General features: G+C 37.8%; 2 protein-coding genes across 10 annotated transcripts in view; one reads left to right on the top strand and one right to left on the bottom strand.

Moving 5' to 3' along the window:
- LOC127641069 (adhesion G-protein coupled receptor D2) overlaps positions 1 to 27,183 on the top strand; it is a 306,626-nt gene that overhangs the window by 93,500 nt on the left and 185,943 nt on the right. Inside the window, exon 25 of one of the 8 annotated variants that reach the window (XM_052123828.1) lies at positions 17,993 to 19,913. The exons of 6 other annotated variants lie outside the window; for them this stretch is intronic. In XM_052123828.1, coding sequence (XP_051979788.1) covers positions 17,993 to 18,115 — 123 coding nt within the window. In that variant the 3' untranslated portion in view covers positions 18,116 to 19,913. Of the gene's footprint in view, positions 1 to 4,635; positions 5,160 to 17,992; positions 19,914 to 27,183 lie in introns of those variants that run through there. One more of the 8 variants, XM_052123832.1, reaches the window with a different exon arrangement.
- The window catches only part of LOC127641071 (nuclear receptor subfamily 5 group A member 2), a 60,830-nt gene continuing 53,964 nt past the window's right edge, over positions 20,318 to 27,183 (bottom strand). For both annotated transcript variants that reach the window (XM_052123834.1, XM_052123835.1), the window contains exon 7: positions 20,318 to 23,814. In XM_052123834.1, coding sequence (XP_051979794.1) covers positions 23,567 to 23,814 — 248 coding nt within the window. In that variant the 3' untranslated portion in view covers positions 20,318 to 23,566. The remainder of the gene's footprint in view (positions 23,815 to 27,183) is intronic.

Genomic DNA, 27,183 nt, shown 5'->3' with positions numbered 1-27,183 from the left:
GAAATAATGAAAAACTGGATCTTTTCAATTGTTGCAAAAAATAAAATAAAAAGAGGACATTGTGGATTTGCTTAAAGCTTGGCAAGGACTGTCAACAGCTCAGATGTTTTCTCAATTATTGGTTTTGTCTATTTGCAAAATTGATCTGTTAGCACTGTGTGAAGTTCTTGGCAACACACTGCTGGGACAAAGAAAAAGAAAAAACAAATGCTTCCGTCCATGCTGAAATTATTTTCCTGTTTACACTGAAATGCAGGTCAGGGGTTTGAGATAATGGCATAAGATGTGCAGTACAGGGCAACAGTGTATCATGTGTGTAATAGTACTAGTTAAGTCAGTCAGTACATATTTACAAATATTAAATCTGAATAAGAATTAATGCTTTAGAAATGCTATCAGTTTATATAAACCGAACAAGACCTGTTAGTCATCATTTACCTCCTAAACATTTGTGAAATAAAACGTTTATGTTAAAATAAATTGCGTAAAAAAATCACATGCCCAACTTAGAAGTCTTCAATAGAAACAGATTAGACAAATGTTGCCTGTGCACCCATATAGTGGTGCGGTTGGTTAGCTGAGTGAAATGGCTCACAGGGCCTGGTGGTGGTCTCTGAGTGAAGTCATAGAGGCTTGTGCCAGACCCTTGATGAGTGGGCACCACTTCTCTCTCGGCTCATTGAAGATGCTCCCCCACTACATGCATTCATTATTCATGAACACCAAATTTTAATCTGACGTGTATATCAAAGACAGTTTTATGTTTCTGATCTCCCCATGTGTTTTCAGTGCTGACCAAATATGTATTTGATTTGAAACACTCTACATAGACAAATAGTAGGGATCTAGTGATATGAAAATTTTGAGACGATACTGATTTTTACAAAAAAACCACAGGACAGTAGAGATACTGATATTTTGCAACTTACATTATTTTGTCATCAGATCAGTGATTTACTATGGAATTATGCTTTAAAAATGTACAAAGAGGTACAAAATCCTTTTCACTGTTCTAACAATAAATAATTTCCATTGAACACTGGATCTGACATGACACCTGACAACTTTTTCAATGGAGCCACATTGAAAGTTACATATAAGTAAAAAAGATAGAAAAAAGTTTATTTGATGCTTACATTTTTTTTTGCACTTCTGTCAGTTTAAAACGCAGCCTTTTAAAGTTTAGTAATTGCACAAGTCCATATTGCAATTTCAATTTTGATTCAATCAATCATGCAGCATTAATGGATATTATATCGCCCCTCCATCGCCCCATGGCCAGCGTGTGGTGAGTATTACATTGCCGAGTGCCCTCTGGGCTTCTAAAAGAGCAGTTACCTCATTCCCTGGCCCAGCGCTTTCTCAATGGGCAGGTGCTGGATGTCTTTCCGGTCAATCAGGCGAATGCGAGTACCTCCCGTTCCGTCATTCTCTGTGAAGAGACAGCCGGCAAACAGGTAAATGTGCTGGTCTCTGGGGCCGCTCGCCCGCCCCAGTCACCAGCCACTGTTGCGGTCTTGCGGAGCAGCACGTCCCCCGTGGGCTGTCTTCCAGGCGGGGCGCCTGCTCTGCCTTGCCGCAAACCACCCTGCCCGGCACGGTAAGTCCAGTCGTCCCCCTGGTGCCGCTGTTGTGGAGGCTGGAGGCCGGAGGCCTGGTTAGCACTCTCCAGCCCCTCGCGTGGCTCATCAGAACGATTTGCCTTGGCTACGTGATCCAGTTCGCCAGACGCCCCCCCCAGATCAGTGACATCCTCTCCACTATGGTGCAGGGATGTGCTTCTGTAGCCCGTGCCTGTAGCTGAGTTGCGCAAGGACTTCTAGAGCCCTTATTTTATCTTGCCCAAGAGAGGGGGAGGGACGCACCCGATCTTGGACCTGCGTGTCCTGAACAAGTCCTTACACAGGTTCTGTTCTGGATGTACATCCTGGCATCGGTATGTCATCAGGATTGGTTCGTGGCCATCAATCTGAAGGACGCTTACTTTCACGTATCGATCCTTCCTCGACACAGACCCTTTCTTCATTTTGCCTTTGAGGGATGAGCATACCAGTACAAGGTCCTCCCCTTTGGTCTGTCCCTGTCTCCTCACATCTTTACCAAGGTCGCAGAGGCTGCCCTGGCCCCTCTCAGGGAGAAGGGCATACGCATTCTCAATTATCTCGACAGCTGGCTTATCCTAGCTATACGGCGAGATCTATTGTGTGCGCACAGGGACCTTGTGCTTCACTCGGGCTTCAGGTTGATTCATATGAGACTGCTTCAGCACTGGCTACAGACATGAGTCCTGAGGTTGGCATGGCCCCTTTCATTTCTACGGACAGGTGTTCCCCTAGAGCAGGTCTCAAGTTGCGTCATGGTCATGAAGGACACCTCTAACTCTGGCTGGGGTGCTGTGTGCAATGGGCAGGCAGTGTCTGGGCTCTGGATGGGGCCGGACTCCAATGGCACATCAACTGCTTGAAGTTGCTAGTGGTATTGCTTGCCTTGAGGATGCTCTGGCTGTTTCCAAGCAGAGATTAGCCCATTGGATTGTGGATGCCATTTTCCTTGCATACGAGTTTCAGGACTTGCCGTGCCCCTTGGGAGTCCAGGCGCACTCCACTAGAGGTGTTGCATCCTCCTGGGCACTGGCAAGGGGGGCCTTTCTAGCAGACATATGCAGAGCTGTGGGTTTGGCTACACCCAATACCTTTGCAAGGTTATATATCCTATGCATAGACCCGGTTTCGACCCGCGTGTTATGCAGTAACAGCAGGTAGACTGGGTGGCTGGTTGGGTGTACAGCTTGCATTGCGCCTTTCCCCTTTTTTCAAAGATGATAATGTGTGCTCTTTTGTTCCCCATACAGGTGAACTCCGAATGCCTCTTTAATTATTTAGCACTTTTCGACGACGAACTCGGCGGAGGAGTAACGCCACCAGGCAAGGTACTCATGGTATTCCCCTTTTCAGGTGTGCCTGTGTGCTCGGGCTCAGTGCTCCATGCATGGCTATTCCCCCTTGGTAATCCCATATGATGAGTTTTCACTGTTCGGTTTCCCCCTTAGGTAAAACCTGTGTTTCCCCTAGTCAGAGATTTCTCTGTCTCGGCCACTGTGGTGCGTACCCTCTCTGTAGATAGAGTCCATCTGTGGTATCATTCCATTTGTATACATCCCCGTTGGTAAGTCCATGTGACGTATGCTCCACACGTTAACCTCCCTCTGGCAGGATATGGTCTCTGTAGTGTTCTCTTTCCTGGAGAGGGAAGAACACTTCTCAGCGCTATTCTAGAAAGTTCTTGGCGGGAGATTACCTAACAGCAAATTAAGAAAGGCACCGGTGGTGGCCTACTTGGGTAAGTGCCTCCTTCCCCCTTAACGGGACTAAGGAGACGCCTTACCTAACTCGCTGGAAGGTCGCGGTGTAGTTGGGCGCTCACTGCGAGACACGCATCAGCTTGCCCTTGTCCACTCTTCCGTGCCTCGTGACACAGTTCAGCGCCTGCAGCGTTTCCTATAGGAACACCTAGTGTCACTACATTGACATAATGTTGTGTGAGTGACAGACAGGGAATGTATTGGAACAGAGGTTACATCAGTAACCAAGAAGTTTTTTCATATCAGTTTTTTTCATGCTTATTATCAATGTGCTGGTGGGTTTAATTTGGTCAATAATTGCCCGATAAATATTGGCAGCCGATACATCAGTGTATCCTAACAAATAGCTCCTCTACCATTAAGTTAGCAACTTGATACTTTAATAATCATACAAATAAATAGCACACACTCATGTTGTGTATAATAGATAGATCATTTTATTTTATAGTATTGACTGATATATATATGATACATTTACTTGAGAAGCAACATATAAGATATTTAGACATGCTTTAAGAGAATGCATCTTGAAAATAAGTGAATTTTGAATATAAGTGTATTTGTTCCCTTGTTCATTCTTTTGCCAGTACAGTAAAGACAAAATCTAATTATAATCAAGATACATTCTCTGAAAGGAAGTCTAAATATATCAGGGTTTCCGCGGATCTTAAAAAGGTCTTAAAAAGTCTTAAATCGGGGCAACAAGTCTTTAGTTCATGACTAAATGTTGTATGAGAGATTGTTTTCTCATTGCTTTGGGTGATAGTAGGGTGACCAGATGCCCCGTTTTGAAGAGGTGTGTCCCAGTGTCCCGACAATTCTGTAAACATTGTAATTATGTCCTGGTTTCAGCTGGTAGAAGTGATGCTTTTATGGGAGACATAGGTTCACTTGTATTACTGTTCATGTCCCAATCCTGTTCACAACCCATCATTTCCTGTCATCTTTCCACTTTTGCTAACAATAAAATGACATCAGCCCCCCAAGAATATAAAAAGCTGAAGAATTAGGTAAACAGTTCTCAGGAGAGGTTCTTCACACCAAATTTAAAACATCTGCACATCATCTACAGCCAGTTCAAATACACATATCACAACTTGCACAATGTCAATCAGAATTCCGTCAGCTCTATGATGTTGAGCAGATACAATTTATCCTTTCTTGAACACCGGTCACATACTCACGCTCACATACGCTAACAGTGGCGGCAAGCACCGACAATCTTGCTTCAGGTCAATGACAGCTTGATGGTCTTTGCCTGGTTCTCTCTGCAGGTGACAAAAACCAGCCCTCTTCTGTGATGCATACTGAAACAGATGTTCAGCAGAGTCTCCCCTGCAGCACCCTCCATGCTCTCTTTGATGGTCCAGGGCTCTGACCCTCTTATGTGGCCCTCTTTCTGAGCGTGTCATGTTCGTTTGGCATACACAGGCTGTCTGATATCAAGTAGCTGCTGCCAGGGAACCAATGCTGTATGGAAACTGAACAGTCTCCAAGGATCGACTGGCAGACTAAATAACTGCTGATTTGCAATCAACTATCTGCTGTGTATGAACAGCTGTTTTTCAGAAAAAGAGAGGCAGACAGCCAGAGGATCTTCAATGCTCTATCTTCACCAAACGTGAAGGAGAACAATCAACAGAGACTAATGTCCTGTTTTTGCTTGCTTCTGAATCTCTTAAACCTCCAGCAAATGTTGTAAAATTTCAGCTTTGTTTTGTCAAGTTTTGGAGTTAAAAACTTAACAGATGTTCAAAAACTCTGGAAATCTGCAGAGCTTTCTAGAGAGTTTAGTGAATGCAGGTCCTGTCTTGAATTATGCCCCTGGGGCCTAATTCATTAAACTTTTGTAAATGTGTATTTTGGGAGTAATTTGCACATAAAATGGACCTTTCCAAAGATTTCTGCCTGATTCAGATTTGCCACGAACACCCTAGATTTTTTATTGTTAATGGTGTGTATGTTAATGGATAGCAAACATATGTAAATAGTGTGCACGTGCATGCTCATTCACAATTATAATAATCCACGCCCATGAAAACCCAATATAAGGAAGGCACAGGCTATGGAAGTATTTTAATGACAAATGTCTTTGAAAAATTTAAAGCATGCCGGATTGCACTAAATGATAAATAAATGCATTGCATTAACAGTGGTTGGCTTTTTTGGGATGCATTTTTCTTTTTCTTTTTTTTTCATTAATTTTTAAAATTCCCAATTTGGAATGCCCAATTCCCACTACTTAGTAGGTCCTCATGGTGGCATCTTCAATTTTCGCATCTTATCGCATGGCTCGCTGTACATGACACCGTGGAGACTCCGCATGTGGAGGCTCATTCTACTTTCCACGATCCACGCACAATTTACCACGCGCCCCATTGAGAGCAAGAACCATTAATTGTGACCACGAGGTAACACTAATACCCTCCCTAGCAACCGGGCCAGTTTGGATGCTTAGGAGACCTGGCTGGAATCACTCAGCACACCCTGGATTCAAACTCACGACTCCAGGGGTGGCAGTCAGCATCAATACTCGCTGAGCTACCCAGTCCCCCTAGGGATGCAATTTCATATATTTTGATATTTAAGCTGTGAATATTTCAATTTCACACAAAATGTTATTATGTCCAATGTTCAGTTCCAAAATATTATTATTTTTTTTAATTTATTGTTTATTTCATTTTATTTTATTATTCGTCAGGTAATATCAGATCCATTATATATAAATTCGCCGCTTAAATTTCAGTGGTTAAAATTTGGTTGGAATTTCAACAGTATTAGGGCTGATGCAGAATCCTCACTTCTGCTACTATGCTTCACCACTGTTAAATTTCTAAACAAATTTAAACCACTGAAATTTTAGAGGCAATCTTGCAAAGCGAAATATAACAGAATATTACCTATTGAAAAATAATGATGCAAAAATGCAAGCATTGTTAAATCAATGCATTTTTCAATTCAGTGTGCTTCTAGTTCCAGACATTTGTCAGTAATATACTTCCATATCAGGCTTGCTAGTGAAGCTTGAGTGTAAAAAGAATGTTCCAGTTCACACAGACAGTGTGTAATTTAAACGCATCACCAGCATCATTGATGAACCTTCTCACGGAAATCCTGATGGTAACAATAGCTTAATTTACTTATAGGTTTAACATAGCCCATACATTACCAACTGAATGCGATTCATTTAGGCCTAGTCTGAATTAGTGAAACATAAATTCTAGAGCAATATAAAATGAATGTGGGCATCGATCCAGTCACGTTAGATGATATTTATAATTATTTTTATTTATTCTGTGTCTTCCCACAAACTAATGTATTTACCCCATGCCAAGCACTTCTGCAGAAAAAAAAAAAGAGACGTATAAAGCAGTGTTGGGAATAATAACTATACTTTGAAGAAATAACGGAACTATCAAAGAAATGTGTAATTCAGTTAAGTAGCCTAAACTTTTTACTGATATACAGTATGTCAGTTATAAGGTGACCTTCACTCATTCAATTCTTAGTTTTAATTTTTTTCATTAGTTAAATTATTTCATGTAATTCAACTTCTGTCAAAATGTAGTTACCACAGATTGTCTGAAAGAGAACAAAACATTCAAGGACTTTTATGATTTACATGTGGTTATTAGCAGGTGTACATTTTTTTAGTCCCAAATAACATTTAAAAAATACGAAAACTTTTATAAATGAGAGAATTAAAGTTAGAATGGCTTTATGAACCATTTACACAATAATTTGTTGTAACTGGGACATACCTGCTTGTGTTTTGGCCCATTGCGTGCTCATTTACTTCATATTTTGGGTAATTTGATTATGTGTTCCACTACTAACAGAAGTCTAGTACTCTCAGCTCTGTTTAGCACATTTTACCAAGTTTGCATCCATTCCGCAGAAAATGCACACTACATGCGAACAAATCTGGGCCTGGTGATGGCTCAAGAAAGGAGTATTATTATGAGCAATGTCTTCCAAGTATATACTTTTTGAGAAACCACTACTTCACAATTTGCTGGCCATGTCCGAGTGACCTGCAGATTCCAGAGCTGGAGCTTTGACATGTATACGTGTGCTCAGCAGCAGTTGCCTTATTGTGATTTGGTTCTACCACAATGTGAAACTCCCCAATCTCTGATATTTCCTGAGTGCTCCATCAGTGAGTCACAATTCAAGGTTGAACAGCCTCACCAGAGAGCAAGACTCTTACAGACTGCAAAGTACAGCATGCAAATATCAGCATTTCCTGTGTGTGTTGTTTTTGTTTGTTGGGTAGGCTGTGTTGTGTGAGTACAGGCTGTTATTAATGACTACGACAGCTACATTTGTGTAGTTGTGTTTCTATGTATTTTGTCACAATTACACTTTAGCATCTTCATACACATTGTGTTGCAGATTGCAAGGATTTCATGCCTTGTTTTGGATTTTGTTATAATATTATATATATATATAATATGTTATAACATATATTATATTCATGTTTGTCTGCTCAAGACTGTCACCCTGTCGCAGACTCAGATGACCTTGGGTTGACATTTCCAAGCAGATGTATTAAAAATTCTGACACTTCCTATTGTCAGATCACAAAGAAACACTTAACCATTGAATCTTGCACCCCATTGGAGAAGGCACAATCAGGAACTGACCTTGGATACACACTCCCCTCATTAAAAGGGGTGAATCCAGGAAGACCTTTGAAACAGAACATATTTGTGTGTGAGTTTTTGTGTTTGTGTCTTTATTTATTTGATAACATGGGAATCCACATAACTCACTCATTCCCCAATCTTCACATATTGAATTCAGAATGAACATAGTACATTTTTGTCTAGCTTTATAATTTTAACTTAATAAGTATTAATGTTTAAAGAATATGCCAAATATTTCAGCTTTAAGACTTTGGGATTTGGTTCGGTCCAGGATACAGTGGTCATGGGATGTTGTAAGTTATCTGGTTTCAGCATAAGTGCATACATTTGTTAGCATGTAATTTAAGCAGTATTATGATTGGATCCATAGACACACTGTTAAGCATTTTAGGGGATTCAGATCTCATTAACGATGCTTCAGTTAGAAGCTGGCACACATGGATTCTGGCTGTGCCAACCAGTAGTGCTTAACTGTACTGCTTATAAAATTATTATAGGTTGCAGGATTTGTAATAATACCGCAATGATATAAATTATTGGAAATCCTCTTTTCAGAGGAATTTTGGTAACACTTTAAAATATGGTTCTATTAGTTAACATTAAATAACAATGAACAATACTTTTTCAGCATTTATTAATCTTGGTTAATGTTAATTTCAACATATACTAATACATTTTTAAAATCAAAAGTTGTATATGTTACACACAAAAGTTGTGTACATTAGTTAATGCACTATGAATTTACATGAACTTACAATGAACAATTTTTTTTTATTAGCTAACATTACCAAAGATTAATAAATGCTGTAAATAATATACTGTATGGTTCATTGTTTGATCATAATACCTATTGTATTAACTAATGTTATAGAATGGAACCTTTTTGTAAAGTGCTACCGGTATTTTGGTTGAAACTAGTCCGTTTCTTTGCAACAAAGCCTGTTTAGAAAAAAATTGTAACATAAAGTAGGCTTCTTAAATTGGTGGGCATTTTCCATATTACCCAAACTCACTGGCCTGAAAACTTAATTCAGTCCAAAGTAAGTCATGAAATGATGTCTTTAATTTAAAATATCAGGAAAATCACAAAAGAGATCTCTTTAATATCTCATTTGTTTCTTCTGGACAGCAATGAGATTAAATGGAGAGATAATGGAGAATTGAGCCTTCCGCTTCTCAAATTTTTCTCCTTTGAAACAAAGACCAGACTTTTCTCGCAATGAAATCGGAAACAGTTGGTTGATTTTTCTTTAGCTAAAAGCTTAAAGAAAAGTAGCAAAAGCGGTAAGTGTTGTTGGGCGGATGAACACGTGTGAGCTCCATTTTCAGGGTGAAATGTCGACGGAGGGGGCCAAAAGCTGTACAGGATGCAATACAGTTCAGAGGAATGTATATTTTATAAAATTAACCCCTAAGCCAAACCATAAACCTAACCATCAGTGGAGTAAAAGTGTAATGTTGGGGGGAAAACGCAACCTCTGGATTGTGCTTGTCACTTACTATGCAAGCGTGACTACGTCCTGGTTTCAGTGCGGGATCCCAACCCGGGTCTCCCACACTGCTGACATAAAGAGCCTGCTGTCACGCCACAAGGGAAGGTTTAAGCTGATGCAAAAATGTGTGAAGGGAGATCGTAGGGTACTGGAACTCTCGGAAACAACATGCCGACTTTCCGTGGGATCATGTTGATCAACCAGAGGATCAGAATAATGTCACAAACTATGCTAAGGTTTGTAAAGCTACCAAAGTCTGAAATCAAGGTAGAGATTTCCACAGTAAATCAAATATTTCTCATCAAATTCTTCCAAAACCAATTTTTCACATTATATGTAATATGGATAATAGGTGAAAAGAGGCTTCTCCCCTCACTTGTGTTCCTCATTTTTGAACTTTTTTACCATTGAAACACAAGTGCCAGCTTTAGAGGAGTTTGCGCTACAAATATGTGACGGACTGTGTTGTACAATTTCCATGTCATGTCTGGGGAAAAGAGGATGCATGGCTTCCCTATGTTACGTTATAATTAGGGCTGTCGATTTAACGCGTTAATTCAGTGCGATTAATTTGACTAAAAATAACGCGTTAAAAAAATTAATGCCATTAATCGCTATACCCCCGGACCGTAATATGGAAGATTCCTGAGAAATGCAAGCTTGTAGTACCACCTGTTTACTCCAGAGGGCAGTAAGTGAAATTTCAGCTGCGTGGCAATGCGCAGTTTATATAGTGAAGAAAAACAACCTTGAGCAGCAGAACACCACAAACATGCATTACGTTCTTGTGTTCAAAACACTTGATGGAGGGCAAATCCGAACTAAGGGATCTCAATATGTGATTCTAAGAGATTAAACTGATATTTAACTTGACACAGTGACCTAAAAATGTCATGTTTATGATGCAACGCACACGAGACGCTACACAATTATGTCTAACGCAGCTGTACATTGACGGGTCCTTAAACAAGCCCTCATAATAAATCTGGAACTGATTGACAAATTCAGTTGTGAAATGGATTGTTGTGAACTGTATGCCAATGATTGACTTATGATCAATAATATGGTAGTAAACAATACATTGTATTCTAAAGCCGCTTTTTGTATTGTCTTATCAATGATATACTCTTCTGCTACAAGAATGTAATGCATTTTAATTATCTGAATATTTAGTATTTTTATTATATATATATATATATATATATATGTATATATATATATATATATATATATAAAAGATAACTATGTATAATTATTTCATCATTATATATTGAATTATTGTTATATGAGGGACTTTCTCAGCAAATATTTGTATATGTGATTAATCGCTATTAATTAATCTGGAAAACATGTAATTAATTCGATAAAAAATGTGAATCGATTGACAGCCCTAGTTATAATTTTTTTTTTCATTGCATCACAAATGCCATGGATACGGCCGGACTCTGAAAAAAAAAATCCCAAGTCCAAAAGGCTTGAGTCCTAGTCAAGTAAAATTAAAGTTAAATAAAATGCATCCGAGTCCGTGACAAGGCCATAAAAAGTCAGAACTCGAGTATGAGTCATTATGTTCTCTCATATGGATTATATAGAGGTAAATAGTTATTTTAGTGTTTAAGGAATAGTACAAAACCTGTATGACTTTCCAGGGCTCAATGTAAAAAAAAAAAAAAAAAATTAGGGGCTCGGTCAGAGGTCTTTTTTTTTTTTTTTTTTAAAGGAAGTTATCTGTTTATGTGTCACAACATACATGTGCACAAGCAGGCATTGAGAATTACTAAATACTTCAGAAACAAAGGATACAGTATACTTGATACATGACAAATGACATTAGACACCTTTTTTTTTTTTTTAAGCCATTCTGAAGTGGATTTCCTTCAATGTTTAGGGTAATTGTCCTGCTGCGTCATCCAACTTCTACTGAGATTACAATCTTGATGTTCCCTCAACCGTACTTCACCGTGTAGATGATGTATTTATGTTGGCATGCGGTGCCCTTTTTACACCATACGTAGTCCACATACATTTTTCCCAGTAGTGGAGTGTCAAGGTGGTCTTTGGCAAACTCCAGGCGTGCAGCAATGTTTTTGTTGGAAAGCAGCTGCTTCCTTCATGGTGTCCTGACTGTTTAATATTTTCTGTATAGTAGACCAATGAACAGAGATGTTAACCAGTTCCAATGATTCATTCAAATCTCTAGGGTTCTTTTTACCTAACTGAGCATTCTGCAGTCTGCCCTTTGAATCACCTTGGCAGGACGGCCACTTGTAGGTAGAGTAGCCACAGTACTGATTCATCTCCATTTATAGACAGTTTGTCTAACTGTGGACAGATGAATATCTAGGCTCCTTGGGATAAATTTGTAACCCTTTCCAGCTTTATACAAAGCAGCAATTCTTGATTGTAAGTCCACGTCAGCAGATGCTTCTTGTGAATTTCAAACTCAAAATGTTTGAGTGCTTTTTATAAGTCAAAGTACCTCTAACCCACACCTCCAATCTCGTTGAATTTATTCGATACCAGGTTTGAGAACTCCTTACTCTGTTTAGCTTTTTTGACATCATTAACCTAGTGCCCCACTTACTATTTCCAACCGACACTGTAAATGTTTGAATAATGTATTCAATATGTACAAGAACAATACAATAATTTGTGTGATATTATTGCAAACAGATTGTGTTTGTTCATTGTTGTAACTAAAACGAAAATTAAACCAGATTTCAAGACAAATTTTCAACATAAATGCAGGTAGATCCAAAGGCTTCACATATTTTTCATGCCATTATACCTTACATTCTTCATTAAAGATGCCTGTTTTTGCATTTGTATATGCTGTTTTGCAATTGTTCTTCTATCTAAACATGTACTAGACCACCGTCTTTGACCCTTGCGCCTTTTTAAGACATCCGTCATTTAGCAAATTGTAAAATATTGATGGATAATTCAAATGCTGTCTGTCATTTTGACAGAGTAAAATCAAGCAAGAACCTCTGCTTAAATTATCTATATGTGGTAAATCTGCCTATGCTGCTTCACTCATTTTTGGTTTCTGCGTGAGCCGGAGAAAGAAAGGGAGATAGAGAGAATGCGCCTGCACGAGCGCTGTCTCTGGTATTTTAGAGTGAGAAAACAGCAGTTATAATGCAAAAATAACTATTTTCTATTTAATGTTGTATTCATTAGGGAGTTTTTATCCCAATAGTAGCTTACTATATAAGTTTATAATTCAGGTTTTAGATGTCACTCGCATCGGTGCGGCCAAATACGTTTTTTACTTGCAAATTCTCGCACTGTAGAGCCCTGTTTTCTTGTACGGAACACAGATGTTTCACCTTGCTCTTTCTCAACAAAATCATTCAGTGACCAAGGGCTCCAAAAAGGACAATAAATCACCATAAAGCAGTCCATATAGCTTGTGCATTTTATTTCAAGTCTTCTAAAGTCATTCAATAGCTTTTTGTAAGGGACAGACTGAAATGTAAGCAATTTACTTGAATCTTATTTAGGTGTGTAACAACACATTATGCAATCTTATCCATGACAAATCATTATCACTTATCAAATCATATCAATTATGTAAAATACCATTGCTATTCCTTTAAGTATTGTGAAATGAGAAAATCTGTTTTCTTTCAATGGAAATGATAAAATAGCAAGACCTTTAGAAACTCTTTGTCTCTATAGAACTCTCATCTCTCACAGAGGATATTTTAGTAACTTGGATGTGTTCCATTGGCTGTTCCAACAAACTGTGTGCAGAGTTATTGTTACAAATTACTCTTGGCAAAGCGGCCTATCATATTTGACAATAAGAGGTCATTTTTCATGTCTGACCTTCTGTTTGGGCTGCATTTCTGATCCTGTGTAATTATGTCTTTGTGCTTCAGAATGTGGACATTTAATTGCTTTTACAAAGAGGCCAGGCAAACAGCAGCGGGAGAAAAGGAGTTTTAGAGGAACTAGCACGAGCATTTTAACAGGACAATATGTTTGAATTAGATGTTCTAGCACTGGCTCTAAATGGATTTCTGAAGTGGTTATTTGTGAGGATTTTCAATCGGACGTATCCTTGAGTCTTTTTTTATTGGAGGTCCGTTGAATTCAAGTGCTGGTATAGCATGGAGAGTCTGAATACATGTGCGTCTCTCTCTCTATCTCCCTCCATCTATCTCTTTCCCCCTCTATTTCTCTTCTGCTCTCCCACTCTCTCTTTCTCCCTGTCTGTCTGCCTGCCTGTTTTTCTGTGAAATTGAAAAATCTGCCTCTGAAGTTGTTGCCATTGTCTGTGTAATTAATGAAATGCTGAGAGCGAGGTCCAGGTGCTTAAAGAGTTTTTTTTTTTTAAATCTCATTCTTACTCTTTCTTTTTCCTCATGACTAATAAGGATAGAAAATACACATTAGTGCTTTTGTGGATCTTCTTTTTTATACATAATCTTATGTATAATACATGCATTTAAATGAAAGGACTGTGACCTTCAGTGTGTTCCGTTTCAAACCGACCACATTTGTTTTGCATGTTGAGGTGAGGTTTAGCATAACAATCCAAGTGGTCCTATTTAATATGCACCTATTAATTCTTACATTTCGGTTGTTTGAAAGTTTGGGTCAAGGGCTTGGAGCAGTATTTTAAGCTGAGCTAAAAGTTTCTTGATGGTAGAATATCTGTCTATGGAGGTTTATTATTTTTAGGCCTTCAATTTTTGGTACAAGTCACAGGGACGATATAGTATACAAATGAGAAAGTGAATTAAAGTTAATCATATATAAATTAAGATAAAAAATATACAATGTAAAATCATTACAAATTAATTAGTTAATGTAATTACATTTTACACTCTTTTTTAATTATTGTAATCAGATTACATTTACTGACTTTAACTGAAGTTATTTACTTTTAAGTATATTACTTGAGTTATACGTATTTTTAAAATATTATTATTTCAGCCTGATCTCATTAAATTTACATGACAATTGCAATATTTTGCAAACTAAACGATGTGCTTCATTGCACGTTTGGCTGCAGTTTCCCAGTGAAATGTCCAGTGGGGGTGCCAAATTGAATGAAATGATGTTGTAATCAGACAAGGTTTTTAAGGTGAATATTACATGGATGATTTAATAAGTTAAACATACTCCCCAAACTAAAATTCTAACCTAAACCTAATCAATTGTGTCCTAAAAGATAAATGAAAGAGGTGAACAAAACAGACATCCTTACCCTAAACAACACCTAACAATAAGACCAGACTAAACAACTACATTACCCATGGTACTGCTGAGAAAGATCAACCAATCAGAGAACCGCGGTCAACAAAACCCACAAAGCCTGCCTTGGAACGACCGGCCACTCCCACGAGGCACTCTGAATGACGCAATCGAGTCGCTCTCCCTTCACTCTTAAACTACTAATATATACACTCACCTAAAGGATTATTAGGAACACCATACTAATACTGTGTTTGACCCCCTTTCGCCTTCAGAACTGCCTTAATTCTACGTGGCATTGATTCAACAAGGTGCTGAAAGCATTCTTTAGAAATGTTGGCCCATATTGATAGGATAGCATCTTGCAGTTGATGGAGATTTGTGGGATGCACATCCAGGGCACAAAGCTCTCGTTCCACCACATCCCAAAGATGCTCTATTGGGTTGAGATCTGGTGACTGTGGGGGCCATTTTAGTACAGTGAACTCATTGTCATGTTCAAGAAACCAATTTGAAATGATTCAAGCTTTGTGACATGGTGCATTATCCTGCTGGAAGTAGCCATCAGAGGATGGGTACATGGTGGCCATAAAGGGATGGACATGGTCAGAAACAATGCTCAGGTAGGCCGTGGCATTTAAACGATGCCCAATTGGCACTAAGGGGCCTAAAGTGTGCCAAGAAAACATCCCCCACACCATTACACCACCACCACCAGCCTGCACAGTGGTAACAAGGCATGATGGATCCATGTTCTCATTCTGTTTACGCCAAATTCTGACTCTACCATCTGAATGTCTCAACAGAAATCGAGACTCATCAGACCAGGCAACATTTTTCCAGTCTTCAACTGTCCAATTTTGTTGAGCTCGTGCAAATTGTAGCCTCTTTTTCCTATTTGTAGAGGAGATGAGTGGTACCCGGTGGGGTCTTCTGCTGTTGTAGCCCATCCGCCTCAAGGTTGTGCGTGTTGTGGCTTCACAAATGCTTTGCTGCATACCTTGGTTGTAACGAGTGGTTATTTCAGGCAAAGTTGCTCTTCTATCAGCTTGAATCAGTCGGCCCATTCTCCTCTGACCTCTAGCATCAACAAGGCATTTTCGCCCACAGGACTGCCGCATACTGGATGTTTTTCCCTTTTCACACCATTCTTTGTAAACCCTAGAAATGGTTGTGCATGAAAATCCCAGTAACTGAGCAGATTGTGAAATACTCAGACCGGCCCGTCTGGCACCAACATCCATGCCAGGCTCAAAATGGCTTAAATCACCTTTCTTTCCCATTCTGACATTCAGTTTGGAGTTCAGGAGATTGTCTTGACCAGGACCACACCCCTAAATGCATTGAAGCAACTGCCATGTGATTGGTTGATTAGATAATTGCGTTAATGAGAAATTGAACAGGTGTTCCTAATAGTCCTTTAGGTGAGTGTATGTACATATCGGAATATTTTGCAATGAACGAAAAACATTTATTGTTTCTATACTTATAATCAACAACCTATTAACAATAGTTTTATATATTCCCATCTGATTTTTTATTTTTTCATATGTAATTCGTAATGCTTCATGGGATTGTAGTTTGTGCCCTCATGATAGTCGGTAAGTACACAGACTTGTATCTTTGTCTTTTTTCTGATTTTCAAATACTTTTTTACCTCAAAACAAAGTTTGTGATGTTGTGATTCACCTCGGTGCTGATTGCTTTGGTTCATATCTTACAACTTTTTTATTAAGGAATTTAGAGAAAATGCACTCACCAGCCACTTTATTAGGTACACCTGTACATCTAGTTATTGATTATCTAATCAGCCAATTGTGTGGCAGTGGTGCAATGTATACAATTATTTGAATTGAAATTGTATTTACATACAATTTTACATATAATTATTATTAACCCCCTGGAGCCGTGTGGATTACTTTTTTGATGGATGGATTTGCTTTTTTGGGCTTCAGCATCTAAGGCACCATTCACTCCCATTATAAAACTTGGAAGAGCCAGGATATTTTTTAATGTAACTCCAATTGTGTTTGGCTGAAAGAAGAAAGTCATACGCCTAGGATGGCTTGAGGTTGAGTCAGTTATGGGATCATTTTCATTTTTGGGTTGACTAACCCTTTAATGCACGACTTTGGTTTAATCATATTAAGGATTTTAGTGTTAGCTGTCTGTGGGTTTAAAGGAATTCTTGAAACTTTCATTTTTATAGATTGAGCAGTGTTTTAAATCACAGAGGATGCTTTTTGATAATTGTATTTTGTCAAGTAACATTTAAAACTGGATCATATTTAAAGAGGTGCTTGAGATGATTAAGTTACCTTGAAAATGCTTATAAAGTGCTTAAATTTCACCATTACAAATCTGTGTGAACCCTGACCTATGAACTGCACTCGCTCATCACCCTGTGAGAATAATTATCAGACCCAGGAATATATAAAATCTTAATCTCTGGTTGTCTTTGAATGACTACTGTATTGGATATAATACAGTTGTCTGAATGAATTAGCATCATACACGTGTGTTGCTGCCATGCAGTCTGTTCTCACTCTGACTCTCAGCAGTGCAGATCTGAAAATGAAGGGCTTCAGTTAATCTTGTGGTTGTGTTGGTTCAGATTTCTGGCCCAGTAAAGCCCAAATGGACGACTCTCTGACTATTTTCGATGTGAACTGTTCAAAGAGCTGTTTCTGTGTGCCTCTGCAAATATTTCAGTACAGATCAATCAATATTGCTGGAGTGTACGATGTATTGTGGAAATACATTTATTTTTTTCTGTGTGAGTGAGTTAAAGTTTCATAATGTCATCTACACACTGATAACTTTAATAGGAACACTATGGTCCAAAAGTGCCAGATGTGGTCTTCTGCTGTTGTAGCCCATCCACCTCAAGGTTCAATATGTTGTGCATTCTGAGATGCTATTCTGCTCACTACAGTTGTACAGAGTGGTTATCTTTTTGTCAGCTAGAACCAGTCTGGCCATTCTCCGTCGAACTGTCACATCAACAAGGCGTTTCTATTCGCAGAGCTGCCGCTCAATGGATACTTTTTGTTTTTGGCACCATTCTGAGTAAACTCTAGAGTTGATATTCTCTGTTACATTTGAAAATTGTCTTTGTATATTTAAGTTTGTGGACATTTAGAAATTGTTTAGAACACACCTCTACTTACTGTACCTATGTGTAAACAGAAATGAGAAAGACCCCACAATCAATTTCGGAGGGCATAAGTTTAACTTTTGCCTGTGGCAATGATACATAAAACAAATGTCTTTTCTTTCAGGTGCATTTAACGAAACCTAAAGGCTGCGTGCCAAATGAATGCAATCTGAACGTGCCCACAGAAGTTGAGCTGATATCTCGCCATTCACCTCCACAGCAAAATGGTGACATGTATCTTCATTGAAACTTCTCGTGTTCTTCTCGTCTCGTGTTTGCCAAAGTGAAGTTAGTTTGTCTGTTATTGACCTCAGTGTAAACAATTTCTTATATGTTTCAATATATTGTTTGTGTACATTTGTAATTTATCTCTGAGACCAGATTCCATCACATGTAGAATGTTTTGAAAAACTACTCTTATACTGTTTTTTGAATGTCTGACGTTAAATGCTCCTTTTTTTTTAAGTTTAAGCATGAATAATTTAAAGAATTAAAGGGTAACACTTTAGAATAAGGTTGTATTTGTTAACATTAACTAAATATGAACAGTACTTTAACAGCAGTTATTAATCTTGATTAATGTTCATTTGAACATAAGTTTTTTGGCATAATGTTGAATCATTTCAACCTGTCCCTCCTTTTTCTTAAAAAAAAAAAAAGCAATAATTGTGGTTCCAGTGAGGTACTTACAGTGGAAGTGAATGGGGGCCAATTTTTGGAGGGTTTAAAGGCAGACTTGTGAAGCTTATCATTTTATAAAAGCACTAACATTAATTCTCCTGTTAAAACTTGTGTATTATTTGAGCTTGTTTAATTTGTATTTTTTACAGTCATTTTAGGGTTTACGCTGTAACGCCATCATGGCAATTATATAACTTTACACAGAAAAGGTTAATAAGTGATTTGATCACGCTAAAATCATGTTAACACATATTGTTTACATCTTGTGGTTATACTTTTGAAACAGTGAGTATATTAACGTTTACGGATTGGCCCTCATTCACTTCCATTGTAAGAGCTTCACTGGAACCTCAATTTCTTTTAACTCTTTTCCCGCCAAACACGGAATTTTCCGGGTTTTATGAAAAAACGCTTCCCCGCTAAACACAGAATTTTCCGGGTATCCGTGTTTTAGGTGGTATACGGTAAGGAAGACCCACGCGCAAGTTTTGAAAGAGTACGCAACTCTTTGATCAAAGAAACAGACTGCGATCGTCTCAAACGTGAAGTGGAACACCATACTAATACTAAAGCACTTGTTTGATAAAAATGCCTTTTTCTCAGCTTTTTGTCCGAAATGTTGTTTTTGACAAAACCTACCTCTGTTCAAGTGGCAATAAAAAAAGAACAAATGAAGATAAAATAAAATCGTTTTTTTTTTTTGCCTAAAAGCAGAGGCTCAGATCTTTATTCTGATATATAGCATCTTCATATATTCATGGCAGAAAATATTCTGCGGGCCATTAAAGTGTAGCGAAAATCGTCAAAAACCCTGGCGGTGGCTGGCAACTTTTTTAAAAACGCTGGCGGGGAAAGAGTTAAAAGAAAACGAGGGAAAAGTCCAAATTTATTTAATTGGTAATTAACATCATACCACAAATGCTGTGGATTGAGTTAACTTGTATTGAACCCAGAATATTCCTTTAAAAGTATTTTCTAACCTAGATAAAATCAGCTGAAAGTCGTTTTAAAGGCGTAATAAATAATTAGATGTAATAATATCATTTTAAAAGGCTACAAAGACAAACATTTTTCTTTGGAATAACATGCACTGACATATATCTTCACTGAATTTTTTTTTTTTTTGTCTTGTGTTGGGCAAAGTGAAGATGAACTAACAATAAACAAGACTTTAACAGCACTTATTAATCTTGGTTAATGTTAAAGCTAAAACGTAAACCATTTTTTTAATACATTACATTAACATTAGTTAATGCATTATGAATTAACATGAACTAGCAATGAACAGTTGTGTTTTTATAAATTAACATTAAACAAGTTTAATAAATGCTGTCTAAAATATTGTACATTGTTAGATCTTGATACAGTTCCTAATGCATTTAATAATGTTAATAAATAGATATTTCCTCTAAAGTGTTACCGATTAAAGAATGCTTTAGACTGTAATAGTCTGATTGTTCTAAATTCTGTTTAGTCTTTCTTTATAATTCACTATCAAATAAAGTTTGGACACACTTGAATAAATTAAGGCTTATGCATAAATGATTGTATACAAAAATAAATTGACTTTCTTTATGGACTACACTGGTATTTTATATCTGATCGAAGGTGTAGCAGCATCAGGTATGCGTTTTAAAATGTAGCTGGAATAATCTTTTCATGTTAATATTATTGTGATAATGTTAGATACCTGCTGTTTACTGATTGACTATTTATGGATTATTCTATATCATTGCAAGAGATGGAATTGACAAGACGCCTGTTGGCTTAATAGTCGTTTATTAAAATATGATGGAAAGATTCCAAGAGCTTGTATGGAAACTCTTTATGGCAAGAGGTGACATCAGAGATTGCGGGTCTGACTCTGGCTTTCAGCGCACAAAATATGAGAATCTGAATCCAAACGTTTAGGCAGGTAAGCAGAAATCCAAGGGAGCTGCAGAAGTTTAGTGGTGGGGAATGAGAGGGCACTGGATTCATAAAGATTGTCGGTCTGATCACATACAATACAGTAGAGAATCACAAAACGAAGCAAAGACAGAGGAAAAGTACAAATCAATTGCCTTGGAATAGATAAAGAAGTTTGTGGCCTTATGTACAAATGGGCCGGTGTAAGAGTCCTTCATTTAGATGCCATGCAGCAATGATTAAAGCAGATTTGAGCTTGTACAAAATACTTTTTACACCATTATAGTGTGAAAGAATCATTTTACATTGATCTGGGAGCAGGTTTGTAACATGTCAAAAATGTGCTTGTTGATTTCACATCGTTTCAAGGTACAAATAAACCCATTTGGGATGTTAAGTCACCATGATGAACATTTTTACTATAAAGTCTTGAAAGGGTCTGTAAATCAACACTCTTATAATGTTTAGCTTCAGGTATGCAACAGCAGTTACCCAAGCACTCTTTTTTACTGTGATTTGTGGTCGAAAATAGCCATGTTGTGATACTTTAAAGGCTCTGCTTTAATATTATAACAAATTGACCTTTAAAGCCAACATTAAACAGAATTGTCAACCCATTTTACTTCCATAATAAAACTTATTTCCAAGTGGTAAAAAATTAAACAAGAAAAACTTTTCAAAGTCTTGGGTAGGATAAAAGTGGGCTTGAATGCAAGTTTGTAGTAGGTTGTAGATATCTTGAAACACCTTTTTGACCAGGACGTAAAGTGAAGGTCAAATTCACATTCGAGCATCTCCACATATTCCAATATATATATTATTTTTTTATTTTTTTTAATTTAATTTGTTTCCTGTTAGTGTTGTAACCTTTATTCCATTAACATTGCAGTCTTGTGTCTATACTTTTGAAATAGTGAGCAATTTAACATTTTTAAACGGATTGGCCTCATTCACTTCCATTGTAAGTGCCACATTGTAATGTGTAATTTTGCCTTTTAGGGACGAGTCAAAATTACATCAACATTATGCCACAAATGCTGTTGATTGAGCTTAACTTGTATTGAACCCGAACAATTTACATTAAGAATATTTTCTAGCCTAGATAAGATCAGCCAAAAAGAAAGTTGTTCCAGAGATGGCCATTTGATGTAATGATTCAATTTTGAAAGGTTATGAAGATTAAAAATTTTCTTTAGAATAACATGTACTGATAAATCGTGCACACTTTGACCAGCAACGTGTATAAAGTGGGGTCAATTCTGAATCATGTTGACTTTAACACCAATTACTGTGTATAATATACAGTCAGTTTAACCATTCAGGAAAAACAATGGCAGTCCCCAAGTCTCAAAGCTCTCATCCATGCATTGTAATGCAAACAGGTAAGTACAGGTGAAGGACAGACGCTGTCTTTGGTATAGAACACAGACGGTTATAATGAACACATTCATTGAAATCTTACGATAGAAAAGATGCACCAGATCAATTCAATACAGCTCTTGATATTTTACAGTGGCAGGACTGATGGCCGTTTAATGTGAATCACTACGATCACCGTTTACCTCCTTAACTGCATCTCGTATCTGCATTTTTAAAAATGTTCTACAGTAAACAAATACAGTTAGTCGTGACCCCACTCCACTGTGCTTAAACACATGGATGAAATCAAAACAATAAATTAAGCTTAACCAGTGATGTACATTTAAAACATAGAATGTAAAAACAGGTATTCTACATTGAAAGAAGTCCACAGAAATTAGCCTGCACAATACAAAAAAAAAAGAACATTTTGAAACTCAGTATTCAGTGAGATTCCTCTCTGATTTAGTGTCTCACGACATAATTAAGTACTGGTCAAGAAATATGAAAACTGTACACACCAAACAAAGCAAACAAGAGGAATATATTCTTTTCTGAACATTTTTCTTGTTTCCTTGTTTTTATATGAAATCATTGCTTTGCAGTTGAATGCATCACAGTTACCTCCCACATGACCACACACATGTAAACACCTCTTATTTCTTTTCAATTGTATAACATTAATACTTTATATATATATGTACGTTTTTATTTTACATATCGTAATTCACATCAGCACGGTTAGCTAGCATGGAAATGAAATAAGGCAAGACTCACATGACTGTGACATCAAATTATTAATACTGATAGTTAAGTTTGATTCTTTCTCTCTTTTTAGTTTTTTCTTCGTTTTGTTCTCTGCAGGCTTTGGTCTTGTTTTGACTGAGGCAGTATTCCTTCATTCTGCCTCTGAGACTGTATTGTGTTCGTGAAACCCATGTACTTTCTCCCTTAAGTCGGCAAAAATCTGCAAACATTTTACAATAAAATAAAAAAGCAAAATTCTGCGCTTATGAATGAAAATGTCAAGAGGAAACCGATCTTTTTCTTTTTTACTTTTGGAAGGAAGATGTTGGTGATACATAGCCTCAGAATGACAAAGAAGAAGAAATGGCTGCCAATTTTAACAACTGAAGTACTTAATGTTTTGGTGAGGGTTTGGAATAAAGTCTTTGTGTGTGGCACAGAAGCGGGCACCGGCTGGTTGTCCATTACGAATCTGGCTCTAGCCCAGTTTTGTGCCTTAAAACAGAGGGGGGGCCAGGCCCAAATGGAAAGACTGGGTCAGTGTTGGCAAACCAGTATAAGTCTTGTAAGAGAGCCCAATCCGGTAATCTTAAACCCTCCAATTTAAGTCTGAGTGTAAATTGGACCTGTCAATCACAAGGTCAGCTGCACACAGAACGAATAATGACTGATAGTCATGGTACGACGATACTATGACAAATCAGTGGCCTAGAGGTCATTATAACACTATTGGTTTGGTTACTTTCTTAATCAGAAATGTATCTGCCCTTTGAGCCAAACCTTTACATTTAGGGTTTACCGTCCCCTCTCTTACATCCAAACCAAAGAGCCAGCACGAACTGTCCGGCGCACCGCAAGCCCACGCAGTCAGCGTGCATCTCACGTATGCACGATTCATTGTTCAAAGGCTTTGTCTGGTGATGACGCTGGACTGAGGTGGTGCTAGGAGCAGTGCGTACAATGTGTTGAAACGGAAGGGTTGCGGCCACGTCACCACTGGTCCTCAGGCACGTTTGGCGTGCAACATCTCTATAAGTAGATTGTTACAGGGCACGTCACCATTCAGGTGTTTGTAGTACAGATACTCCTCCGCCTGCAGGCTGATGGCCCGGATCTCTGGCAACCGCAGCAGCAGCTGGCCGAACTTGTCCATTTGCTGGGGGTAGTTGCACATGACGTAGTCCAGCAATGTGGCATTGACCTGTTCTTGGACACTCTCCACCAGGTGGAAGTTCTCTAGGTTTTTCACATCTAAGATGAGATGGAAAAAAACAAAACATGGTTATTAAAGTGTGCAATTTCTGCGACCAGAGTGGAATCAAATGGAAATACATAAAATAATGACTTTCAAACAGGTTTCCTAAACACTCCCGCCATCTTCAAGTGCTTGATCAAACAGATAGTCTCGTTCCAAACTCATGACATTGGTTGAACCAGTTGCTTTTTTGGTCCACTCAAACAGAACAATGATTCGAAAGCATCACAGAGCCAGTAGCTTCCATCGAAATGTTTAGCATTTTTTAAGCACAATTCTAAAAATTAGACTAAAGAAAATACAAATCGTTATGCATTTCCATCCATCTTGAGGAGGTCCATCACCTCCTAGTGCATTTTCATAATCATCCTTTTCCATTCAGGATTTCTTATACACAATTTCAAAATGCATTTAAAAATATTTGGATGGAAACCCAGCTAGCGTTTACACTTTTCGGCAGAGTTAGATAGTAATGGAAAACCTGTAATCTCGATTACGTTATCAGATAAAAAAAAATCAAAAATCATTGTCAACTTGCATTAGATTGCATTACACATTTTTAAAAATTTGTAATCATATTACAGTTAGACTACTTTTATGGATTACATAAGGATTACATTAGCAGTCTTGACCAATGGGGGAAATAACCAAAAGTATTCATAGTTGACATGTCCTACGTTGACATGCAACAATCTAAAACAATGGAAAATAGCTTTTTTCTGAATCTGTTCTTTTTATGACCACATATTAAAAGAGAGACATGGAATTTTTGTATTTTAACCCTAAAAGGGTAAGCATGTAAAGGTACCACTGAAAATGTATTAATTGCAATTTTTAACACATTAGGGCCCAAATAATACATCACCATATTTTGTTTTCTCGAGAATATTGCTTTCATTTTCCAATTTATAGCTTGTAGAAATCATGAAAATAACATTGAAAATATTGGAGTGTTTGCCTCAATGTCAGCTGCCTTCTCAAAAAATGCTGCCTTTTTGCTTTTAGATAAAGATTGTGAGTCGATGGCAGACTTTATATACAAAGTCGTCAGTGTCCTCGGTATTTGCATGGACCCCCTTTTCAGTATTTTTCACAAAAGTTTCAACAACTCTTTGCTCATCTCCTCAGCCTCATAAATGTTTGTATCCCCCAGGATACAAAAACTTATTTAGGGTTACTAAGGCAAAATAATTGTCAAAAGACATGAAACACTCAAGCTACTATCTTTTAGTGCATGCTCAAAATCTCTGGAGGTTTTGACCAAAAAATAATTAATTTGGGGTAAATTAATCTCCTGGGACATAAAATAAGCAGAGACCTAAAATGCTTTTTCATTTCTTCATCAGAGAGGAACAATTTGACCTGTAATTTTTCATGCTCCAAATTAGATTCTCACATTTTCCTTGTCATGTCTTCAATTTATGACACGCTAATATGTTCCTGAGTTCCAGTTGAGGGTGAGGATGGCTGCAGTAACTGACAATGAATCCCTGGCGTGTGGCTCTATTTAATCAGGTTTGAGGGGCCACCTCATGTGATCTTTTATTTATCCGTTTGACCCGGGGTTGAACGGGAGCATGGTCATCCCACTCTAGTCCCTCCTAATGGAGACTGCTGGGGTCTATGTGCAACTCCAAACAATTTTGAAAACGCACTTGGACCCACCCAGCCATATCTAATGAGCCAGCTGACACTTCGCTGCCTGCTCTCTTTTCCCTTAAAAATAATCGGTACTGCCTCAACCGACAGAAAGAGAAAGAGGCAAGAGGAAGGGGGAAGTGACATCTTCAGCATGTAATGAGGTCTATAGAACAAGCTGTGAGTCCTTCATAGCACTGGTGAGGATGTTTGAGCCCTGGGTCACACCAGCAGGCGCAATCAGGACAAGGAAAGGGGAGCGGTTTAACAGAAGATGACCAAGTACAAATCTCTAGCTCCACTCCAGTGATTTAAGCCCTCATGAAAATAAGCAAACTGAAAATGCAGTCATCAGACCTGTCAGTCAAGATAACATGGTAAGGAAACTTAGACAGTGCATCCCATGTCACTTGTTATGATTGTGGAATTCCTCTGTGTTCTGCCGTCTCGTAATGCAGTGCTTTGATTTTGACTCTATTTAAATTGACTAGGCTAATATGATACTGAAACTTTAATAGGAAAACTATGGTCCTAATAAAGTGCCAGACGTGGTCTACTGCTGTTGTAGACCATCCGCCTCAAGGTTCGACATGTTGTGCATTCTGAGATGTTATTTTGCTCACTACAATTGTACAGAGTGATTATCTGAGTTACTGTAGACTTTCTGTTAGCTCAAACCAGTCTGGCCATTCTCCAGTGACCTCTCTCATCAACAAGGCGTTTCCATCCGCAGAAATGCCGCTCACTGAATGTTATTTGTTTTTGCTACAATTCAGAGTAAACTCTAGAGACTGTTGTAATTGAAAATCCAATTAGATTAACAGTTAAAAATACTCAAACCAGCCCGTCTGACACCAACAATCATGCCATGGTCGAAATCACTGAGATCACATTTATCCCCATTCTGATGGTTGATGTGAGCATTAACTGAAGCTCCTGACCCATATCTGCATGATTTTATGCATTGCACTGCTGCCACATTATTGGCTGATTAGATAATCACATGAATAAGTAGGTGTACATATTTTGCTAATATGGTAGTCAGTGAATGTATGTTACCGTTAGTGATTTGTGAATGAATCGTTCTTTTATTTATTTGGTCGAACCAAGTCTTTGTAGAAATTGGGAATAAATATTAAATATTGGAAAAAATGTATATTAATAATTAACTTTGTTGTCAATATTAGGATCACTGTTAATGTTCCCAAAAGTATATTTAGCAACAATGTTGGAACAACAAACAACATAGCTTTGAAACCGTTTCATTTGAAACCGCCCTCTGAATGAACAAGTTCGCTAAAATAAATTGTACTTCCAACTGCTAATTACTATGGTTTCTCACAATTTTTATGAGAGAACTGAGATTTGTTGTGGCTCAGACTTTCTCTGATTAATTGAAGAAAGATTATTAAAAGAGTTTTAATTGCTAATTATTATGGGGCTGCATGGGGGGTTGTTAAAAGAGTCAACTGATCGATGACAATGGCTTTATATCTTCTGTCCCAAGCAAGAGAGGCATGTTGCAAGGAGAAAATGAACGTGTTTGTTTAATTTAACCACAACAAGAAAAGCTTAATCATGCCCTGCTGACAGAGAGCGAAATAGCAAGAAAAATAAAACGTATATAAGCATCAGTCAGGTTGAAGCATCGCATGGTAAGCACTCTTATCTTCTATCTCAACATTTAGCCACTGTGGGACTAATTATCAAGTTTTCTCTTTTTTTCA

This window comes from Xyrauchen texanus, chromosome 50, assembly GCF_025860055.1.
Source record: "Xyrauchen texanus isolate HMW12.3.18 chromosome 50, RBS_HiC_50CHRs, whole genome shotgun sequence".
NCBI classification, from domain to species: domain Eukaryota; kingdom Metazoa; phylum Chordata; class Actinopteri; order Cypriniformes; family Catostomidae; genus Xyrauchen; species Xyrauchen texanus.
This window is presented reverse-complemented; position numbering and strand designations above follow the sequence as displayed.